This window comes from Elaeis guineensis, chromosome 4 (genome assembly GCF_000442705.2).
Source record: "Elaeis guineensis isolate ETL-2024a chromosome 4, EG11, whole genome shotgun sequence".
Taxonomy (NCBI): domain Eukaryota; kingdom Viridiplantae; phylum Streptophyta; class Magnoliopsida; order Arecales; family Arecaceae; genus Elaeis; species Elaeis guineensis.
In genome coordinates, this window is record NC_025996.2 from 41782209 (window position 1) to 41792194 (window position 9986).

At 41.8% G+C, this 9986-nt stretch overlaps 1 protein-coding gene and 1 long non-coding RNA gene across 2 annotated transcripts; one reads left to right on the plus strand and one right to left on the minus strand.

Annotated features, from left to right (window-relative positions):
• Nucleotides 1-680: 680 nt before the first annotated feature.
• LOC140857488 (uncharacterized) lies at nt 681-2229 on the plus strand. Its single transcript, XR_012140944.1, has 2 exons — nt 681-1304; nt 1742-2229. It is a non-coding gene; the product is annotated as an uncharacterized lncRNA (long non-coding RNA).
• Nucleotides 2230-6403: 4174 nt separating this feature from the next.
• On the minus strand, nt 6404-8580 carry LOC140857489 (receptor like protein 21-like). The gene has a single exon (XM_073256431.1). The coding sequence runs from the start codon at nt 7300-7302 to the stop codon at nt 6562-6564; it is 741 nt and encodes a 246-aa protein (XP_073112532.1). The 5' UTR covers nt 7303-8580; the 3' UTR covers nt 6404-6561.
• Nucleotides 8581-9986: the final 1406 nt, after the last annotated feature.

Genomic DNA, 9986 nt, shown 5'->3' on the forward strand with positions numbered 1-9986 from the left:
AGAAAATTTGGAGATCTGTTTGCATTGTAACAGGGACTACCTCCTCACATCCTTCCTTGTCCTCTTCCACCTCTTCATCTAGTTCTATCTAGTAGAGTTGGACTCTTTTCTTCATTAGACAGTTGTGACCAGGGGTATATTTTTCATGACCATAGAAACAAAGGTTTTTGGCTCTGTGTTCTTCAATTTCAGTGGCTATGAGGGTTCTTTGTGTTCTTGGTTGAGGTTTGGAAGGAATGATTTGAGTGTTTGTGATGGGGGTGCAATTTTGTGGGGCATGGTTAGATGGGTCTGGAGAAGTTTTTGTGGGGTTATACACCGGTAATTTTTGTGATGTAGGTGGTGTAGGAAGGAAAGGTGGCAACTTAGTGGCAGGCTGAACCCCTTTGGCCAAATATCCACAATTCTTTTCTTGGAGTTTTGCTAGCACCATAGCATCCTGTAGGGTAGCAGGTTTGAATGGTCTGACCCAACCCGCTGCATCTTCTTTGGGTCCCACTAGAAACATACTAACCATTTATTCTTCTTTAAGATTGCATCTTACCACTATTGCATCAAAGGTTTCTTGAAATTCAGCTAATGAACCTATTTGTCGAAGTTGAGCTAATTCTGCTAAGGGATCCTCATAAGATTCACCAAATCTAGCTTGTATGGCAGCGGCATAAGTGTTCCAGGTAATCGAGGCATTATGAGGCCAAGTGAGTTCATAAGCTTGATGCCAAGCTAAAGCTCTACCATCTAAGGCCAAACTTGCTACAGTAACCTTAACATTCTCTGGAGTTTTATCTAGCATAAAGTATCTTTCGCATCTATAGAGCCATCCCTTCACATTATCACCCTCAAACTTAGGCAAATTCAATTTAGCAAGTCTGGTGGGAAAGTGATAGTTACTGTTGTCCTCCATTACAGAAGCTTGAGTTGGAGTTGCCGAAGAGGAAGCTGTGGTTCCTTGATCACTATGGTTCTGTATTGTAGTCATGATCTGTAGTGAGAGCCCACTCATGGTCTCTTGCATCTCGTTCATGGATCTCCTTAGTTGAGTCAGTTCCTGCTGTGTTTGTGTATTAGTCTCCTGCACATAGAATCGCAGAGACTCTTCCATTTCTCAAATTGACGTCTGTGATCATGTAGCATCTGTCATGTTTTCAGATGCAATGGGCCAAGGAAAACTTAGCTCTGATAGCAATTGTTAGCAATTAAACCAGAAGCAGCAAATGAAAAGAAGCAGGGAGGAAGATGAGAAAAATTCAGAGTTTAGGGAGAGAGAAAAGGGAGAGAGACGGAAGATCAAGGGAAGAAGCAAGGTAATACTTCATTTGCTTTGGTCTGGTCATTACATAACTAGTAATAAGCAAATGAAAATTCTTATTTGGAAAGGAGTAACCGTCTTTCCTCACATAATTATCTATTAATAAGAAAATTAGTAATTGACTAGGCCAGCTCCATCTTTCCTCACATACGTCTCCAAATCTGCCTTCTTGCCAACTTTGGTCTCTACAGCTTGATCTTTAGCTGTCTTTACTATTGTTTCTCCTTTAATCATAGCTAAGTTGCCATTTTCGTGCGTATCATAAGGTGGGTTGTTGATGGCATTAAGGTGCGATAAATCCAAATCTAAATTGGATTTGTTATGAAGGACACGAGTTATTTCATCTCCATTACGTTGCAGCACCAGCCTACTCTCGAAAGTTTGGTTAAGTGGTGGGATCGAGAGCTGACACTTGTTTGATGAAATGCCCAGGCGAATTAAACCATTGAGGGGAGGCAATGGCGGTGGAGCGACTATGGGAGGAGACCCTCCATCCTCTACGATGCGGTGATGGGCCTGACTATAGAAGCAACTCATTGAGATCTGCTTGCTCGATGCCGAGGTGGAGAACGGCGGAGTAGAAGGTAGTAGTAGCGGTGATGGAGTTGTGTAGCCGTGCGAGATGTCGAGGAGGAGGGCTAGAAATGGGGTTGTCCCTAAGCTTGGTGAAGGAAGGGTAATGAAGAACGATGGTGAGAAAGGCTCCATCAAAACCATAACTCGAGAAGGTCCGAGCCTCCAGTGATGTTCAAAGGTCGGCAGTAGTCAAGAGCCTTATTTTAAGATGTGTTTCTCCACCTATTTGATGAAATGCCTGAGAGAGGGACCATGTAGATCATTCCATGGGGGAAGAGGATTTTTCTCTCTCTAATAAGGGTTGTTTTAGTAACCTAATAAAATTGAATTGAATTTCTATTGGATTTATGGATTCAGCAACCCATTCGGATATGACCTGTATTAACCTCACACTCTTCTGGTTGATAACCCTACGGAAGGAATAGAAAAAGCCCTGGGGGCTCGTTTGGTTCACAGAAATTTTTTTTATTAAAATATTATTTTTGAAAAATTGATTTTCAAAAATATGATATCTAAAAAATAATTTTAATATATTTGACTGATCATAAAAAAATGATCTAACTTATATTTGGTTGAGCATCCATTTTTTTATAAAATTTATATAAAATATCTATTAGACCTTTAGTAGATATAAGACCATATCTTTTTGCTCCATATTAATCTAATGTAATATAACATTAGTTTATAACAATTTATTATATTAATATAATACTAATATATAAATATTATATTAATATAATACTAAAAAGTATTAATATAATATTAATATTTTGATATAATTTTTGTTAATATAGATATTAGTATAATATAAATATAAATATAATATTATACTAAAAGGATAGCTTTGAAAAAGTATTTTTGGCAAAAAGAGATTTTTCATTTCCATCCTATAGGAATTCCAAAAACCCATCTTCCCCGTGAGTTTTTTTTTTTTCCATCAAACATGAGAATTATTATTATAGAAAAATCATTTTCCAATCTTTCTCCTATGAATACTCCAAGCAAATAATAGGGATTTTCTCAACTTCCTAGGAATCATACTTGTCCCCTTTAATTCCCACGAAGCAAACGAGTCCCGAGTCTTTGCAAAGACAACTTGGCAGCATATCTGCAAAGCATTGTCAGTGATATGTACAAAATGAAAATTAACTCTCCATGACCAATTGACAGTAGTGGAAAGGAACCAATAAGGATAGCCTAGGCACCTTCACACATGGCATTTCAAGGACATAGCAACTAGTAGGCAGCCAATAAGAGTCCCCTTTAATTCCCAATGAAGCAAATAATAGTTTCCTTGAGCATACAAAGACACTTGGCAGGCAGTTGTATACCTTGGATAGTGTTGCTGACCAAACCATCAATAAATTTAAATCAAACATTATGCAAATTGGTGGGTAATATTAGCTCCATTGTGAAGCCAAGAAAAAAGAAAAGCATGCTCAAAGACTGGAGGCACGGCCGTGGGGGAGGAGGAGGAGGCTGCGGTGGTGGAGGGTGGAGGCGAAGTTCCCACCACTGCTGTTGTGGCTAGTGGGGCAGAATGGATGGTGGAGCCGGTTCATACATGTGGTGTGGGAGGACAGTCAGATCGTGCTCACGAAGATCCGAATCGAGTGGTCGGAGGTCCTCCGCACCTCCCACCGTGAAGAGAGATGGAGAGGTCGACGGATGAAATGAAATGAAATGAGGCTGTCTGAGAGTTAGGATTTGAGTGTAAGAGAGTATATATAGGGTAGGGTTAATTGATCAATTGATCACCACCATCGGATCATTAATCCAATGGTGATAGACAAGGCCTTCTTCAATTGCTAGATCAATGATTCGACGATGATTATTAAGGCTTATGTATATAATGCTACAATGTACAATGTATATTATATATACTAAAAAATTTATAAACAAAAAATTTTAGTATAATATGTATATAAATCTATATAAATATATATATAATATATAATATATTTATTTATTTTATCGAGCTTTTATTGATCCGAACATAGATTTGTTTTAGTTTGGATCGCTAAAGTATCAACTATAAAAATCCTATTTGCAAAGATGGGGAGGAGGGGGGTGCCGTGGAAGGTTGGGATCGTGAAGAGATGCACCGGGCATAGCAACCCTCTCCCTCGCACTATATGTGATCAATCACCCGAGAGGAGCAGTGCGAGGGATTTTTTTTATTATTTTTTTTACTTTTCCTTTCCCCAATGCCGAGAGAGACAAAGGGTAGGAAGGAGGAAGAGGGAGGGAGAGACGGGGAGATGAGGGAAGAGATCATAGGCTCGGGGACAGTAGATCCCTTCGTGCCCGCCAGATCTTTTTCTCCTCCTCCAACTTCAATCGGGAGGTCACACGAGCTCGCTCTCTCTCTCTCTCTCTCTCTGGCGTTCTTTTTGAGGTCCTTTCTTCATTTTTGTGGAATTGCTATTTGACCTCCGCTTCTCCTTGCCTCAATCTCGGGTGTCTAGCCTCAAGACATGTTCCATGGCAGGAGACCTCAGTTTTTGCTGTTTTCCCGCACCAAAGCCCTAGAATTGGATGTAGCTAGGTTAGAGCCCAGAGGTAGCTAGTGCTAAGTCTTAGAATCGGATGTGCTTGGTTTGGCATTTTGAAGCAATTTTTGTTGTTGGATTTGAGAAGCCTTAGAATTTAGGTTGGTTTACTGGAGAAGTTTGTAAGTGGCTTAACGGGAAGTGATTCAAAATTGCTTGATACTTGAGATATTAAGTGCAAATAGTTTCTTTTTTCCCTTTTTTTTTCTCTGGTAGATACTGTTAATGTGGATGGGGTGATTTCTATTTGAAATCTTTAAGCATTTTTTATGATGAAAGAAAACTATTGTCATGTGTGATGTGCGTGATTTATTGAATAGAGCAGGTGATGAATTTCATCATCGTTCATTTTCCTATCATGTACAATATTACAAAACAAAGTTATTTCACTCCACTCAACTAAAATATTACAAAAGATTTAGAAAAATGAAGAAAAAAATGTTGAAAGTATGACTTTGATTTTTTTTATTTTACAAAAAATCATATCCTATACATAGCACCGGGTTATAAACTAGTATCAGATTAAAATGAGCAATCTAAATACAAGTATACGTCTTTCCTCTACTTTTTTTTTTGATATCAAAACAGGCAATCTCAACACAACTATATTTGTCAAACAAGCAACATTACGCAAACAAATATAATTAGACAAATAATTGATGTGCTTTAGCTTTTTTAAAAATTGGAGAAAGCCAATGCTTGGTCTAGTGCAGGTCTGGGATAATGCTGTTTTCTGGACACAAGCACAGAAATTTTAGGGCAGGACTAAATCCATAATGAGCATTGTCCTTGTGAAGCTCTACCATACGATCAATATGTCTTTTATTTCTCCTTTATTTCTCCTTTTTCATAACATGCAATTTTTGTTAACATTGTTTCACAACCCCCGCAGTTGTGAAGTGCTAAAAAGTTGGGATGATGTTTTGTGCCTCAGCTGGCTACGATCCCCATGAAGTGCTAAATTTCTTTCCAGAAATTTGGAGATTCACCGTTACAAGATTATTTCCCTACACATGTATCAGGAAAGATGACAAAATCATTACGTGGGGCCATTATCTTGGCCCAAAATAATGAAGCAGGCTCTGTACAGATATAAGCTGCTTAAGAATTGCCAAACTCTCCCTTAATAAGGGTAGGAAAATTTCTTTTTTTTTTTTTTCTAGCATATTTTCATGAAGGAGCTTGGGGGTTGATGGGGACAAAATTGACCAAGGGAATGGACTTAACTGGTAGAACCCTAGCTGACCCAAAAGCTGTTGAATTTTTAGCCAACTAAGATATTAACCCCTTCTACTATTTTTACTGTCCATTGTGGAATCATTTTTTCATACATGGATTCTCAACAAATCAAAAGTTAGTGCTAATTGAGCCTCTCACATTTTCTTATCTTGACAGAAAAAGGAGGCAAATCTACCAACTTTGTTGTGGTGTTGAAACTGCTAGACAACCACTGGCAGAGACATTCGATCAGCCTCTCCCATGCTACCGGGAACGTTTTTCGGCTACAATTTTTCAAAGTTGCATTAACACCAAATTTTATTCTTAGTCAGTAAATTCATAGTCAGAATATTGATCCCGAAAACCACCATATTTGTTTAACCTCAAAATGTGGTTCCCAAACATCTCGACGGGATAATTTTATACTGTTTGATTTATTCTACCATAATGACAAAGAATAAAGAAAACTCACGTAGTGTAAAAGATGACAAGCTTGTGGGCTCATAGATCGAGCAAAGCTTTGAGATAGAGCCAACGTTATAGCATATCAAGAATAACCAAAGTTCTAATTCCTTAATTTGCTGAATAAACAAACCATGCATAGTCTCCTGCACCTATGAGTGCAATCTTCTGAGCTCAAACGCATTTAAAATTCACATAAGTTCAGGCCTATCTGCTTAGCTCATTCTCATGAGCTTCGTCCTCTAAGCTCAAATAATTTAAGCATGAGACTAATAAAGTCAGTGAATTAATTTGAACATAATTATTTTATTAGAGTAGTACCGGTGCAGTTTCCATGTGTAAAAGTAGAGCTTGAGTATAGATAATCCATTCTGAATATTTCTACAATCACTTCTAAAAAAAAAAAGAAGAAAAATTACAAATACAATTCAAGGTCACAAACTGTCACGTTGTAATGTTGTGTACTTTAAACTTGGTGAAAATTGTTGCCAGGGCCATGTAAACCACATTGAATACTTGATCTATATGTTGAAAATATGCTTCTCTCCATTTTCTATGGAACAATAGTGGGCCAAAGACAATCCAGAAACCTACTACGAATCCTAGCTCCATGCTCATGTACAGCCACTTCATTTCAGATCCTTCTTTATCCATGGTGTTATCATTCTGTTCATCCCCTCCAACTGCATTTAGACCTTGGTTTGTCTTGTCATCTTTGCACTTTTGACTTAATGGGAACCCACAAAGATCAGGATTACCAACATAGATAGACGGATCAATGAAGGTTTGAAGCTGATTACCTATTGGAACTCTTCCTGATAGATGGTTATATGACAAGTTCAAGTAACTCAAAAAAGTTAGACCAATCATGCTTGAAGGAATTCCACCGAAAAGATTGTTTCTTGATAAGTCAAGTGACTCCAACTGTTGCAATGCACCAATCTTTTCTGTGATCTCTCCAGTCAGATGATTTCCAGACAAATTTAAGCTCACGAGTCCAAAAAGATTGGTCAACTCTTCGGGTATCATTCCAGATAAGTTATTATTTGAAAGGTCCATAACGATCACAAGTGGAAGTAATATAGCATACTCAATGTATATTCCTTTTATGGTCACTTGCATTTTTTCATTGTAACGAGTATAATTTTTTAAAATGGTTCTATTCATCTCCCCCGACACTTTCATGGCAGTAAAGTTCCCAAAGCTAGAAGGAATGGTTCCTGATAAATTGTTACCGGCCAGATCCAGGATTTGAAGAGCCTTTAGTCTTGATAGATCAGGAGGAATATTTCCAACAAGCTTGTTTGATCGTAAGCGAAGGAACTTCAAAGACAACAAATTTTCTCCTATCCAAGTAGGTATTTTACCAGTGAATCCATTCTGTCCAAGATCAAGAGTATTTAATCTTGCACAACTCTTCAAGGATGAAGGGAGTGCTCCTGAAAGATTATTTTTACTCAAATGTAATGATTCGAGAAAACGTAATGAACAGATTGATGGAGGAACCTTCCAGATAGATTGTTGCTCGAAAAATCCATGACAAAGATAAGGGAAGAGCGGTTCCAGCAATTAGGGAGCTCACCCAATAAAATTTTTTTTGAAAAATCAAGAGCACCATATCCAAGATGACAAAGAGACAAAGGAATTTCACCACTTAAATTATTTGTGGAAAGGGAGAGATATTCCAAATTAGGCATACTTTTGCTACTGTCAAGATGAATCGCTCCTGAAAATGAATTGTTTGATAGGTCCACTACCCACAATATTGAAGAATTAAAATTTGGCAAAGGTCCCTCGAAGTGGTTAGAACTCAAATTAAAATAATAAAGGTGGATGAAGTCTGTAAGGTCAGGTACACTGCCAGTGATTCCATTGCTGGAGATATCTAACCACAATATCGGAGAAAATGATCTCCAAAACCAATCTGGTATAGCTTCTGAAATTTCTGTGCTAGACATCTCTAGATCTCCAAACCAATCTGGTATATTTTGAGCTTTCTGAAGTTTCCCAACCAGTCCGGCAAATAACCGCCAAGCTGGGTTTTCCGCATGTACAGAGTTTCTAAGCTGTTTTTCATGCATCCAGAAAATACTTCTTCAAATTCATGCAAATTTTTGCTGATATTAATGCCTGACAATCCTAAATACTGCAGCTTACACAGACTTTCAAGCACAGCCGGAATGTTGCCTTTAAGAAACAAATTATAGGATAAATCAAGGACTTTCAGTGAAGCTAGATTCTTAATTGCAGGTGGTGTTGGAGGATATCAACCGACCGACTGACAATGTCCCGACCGACCGACGGCCCGACCAACCGGCCGATGGCCCGACCGATCGACGGCTCGACCGACTAACGGTCCAACGGACAACTCCGACTGACCGATACACCGACCGGTCATCGGTCGTGGTGGCCGACTGACGGGCACCATCAGCGGCCGACTGCCGGCCATTCAACGGCCCATCTCCGACCAGGGCATGTCGGGCGTGTCCGTCCCGACCGGCTGAACCCAAAGGTCTGGTAGCCGACTCACATGAAGCTCTCCGACCGACGGAGGAGTCCGACGCCACTCTGCTGGCCACCGACCTAGGGTCGGCCGACTCCTCCGATCGCCGTACAGCCGCCAGACCTTGTCAGTTCTGACACGGACATGCGGCACAGTTACCTAGGGGCATTGTCCCGCCGAGAGCGAGGTCAACCCTGGTGATTAGACGGCCACACGGCGACATGACATTTTCACGGCGGCTCTGACAGTCTAACGATGAGTTGACAGTTTCTCACTTGTCTGCGCCATTAATGACGGCGCCATACCGTGCTCCACTATATATATATCGGGGAAGGCAACAGTGCAAGTGATCGATCCGCTCGGTCTCTCCCGAAACCCAGGCCTGCTCCTCTCTCCCCCTCTTTCTCAGAGCTCTCTGTCTGCATTTTACTGTTGCCCGGTCACCTCCCTGACTTGACCGTCGGAGGGTCCCGCCGGAGCCGCCTCCGGTCAGTGCGGACTTCTTTTGCAGGTGCCCGTTCCCCGGCGGTCCGACGACGAGGCGATTGGCCGCAACAGATTGGCGCGCCAGGTAGGGGAACAGCATGACAAAGACAAGAGCTCAACGATCGAGGATCACCGGGTCGGCGAGGCGCTCTTCCCGCCGGAAAGAGGCTCCCCGCCACCACCAGCAGCTGAGCTTAGCTCTCCGCGCCCCGCGGTGACCACGGAGGCCCAGATCGCGGCTATCGTACGGCAAATGACCGTACTAACCAATGCAGTCAAAAGCCTCCAGCGGCAGCCGGCTGCCCGACCCATGCCTTCCAGGAGCAGCCGCCGACGACCGCGCCGATCCCTGTCGCCTCCACGTGAGCGCCCTCAACAGCGCTCCACAGAGAAGAGGAGGGACGATCATGGCACGACGACCGACGGTCCGGGCAGCCCTCTCCTTCCCAGTTGGAGTGGGCAAGGAAAGAGAAGCGGCCGCGTACACCGTCGACCTCCCTCTCAGAATCCTCCGGAGACTCCACTCCTGGGGTCTCCCAACATCGACGAGCGGACGACTACGAGCGACGGTTCGAGGAAATCGACCGCCGACTCGCCCAACTGCAGTCGGACGGCCAGAAGTCTTCGAACGACGTCGACTTCCAGACCGCCCAACCTCTCTCCCGACTGGTCCTCGACGAGCCGATTCCCAGTCGGTTCAAAATGCCGCATGTGGAGCCATATGATGGCTCCACTGACCCAGTCGACCACCTCGAGAGCTATAAAGCTCTCATGACGATTCAAGGGGCAACCGACGCTCTTTTTTGCATCGGCTTCCCCGCCACGCTTCGCAAGGCTGCCAGGGCCTGATACTCCGGTCTTCGATCCGAAGTATCCATTC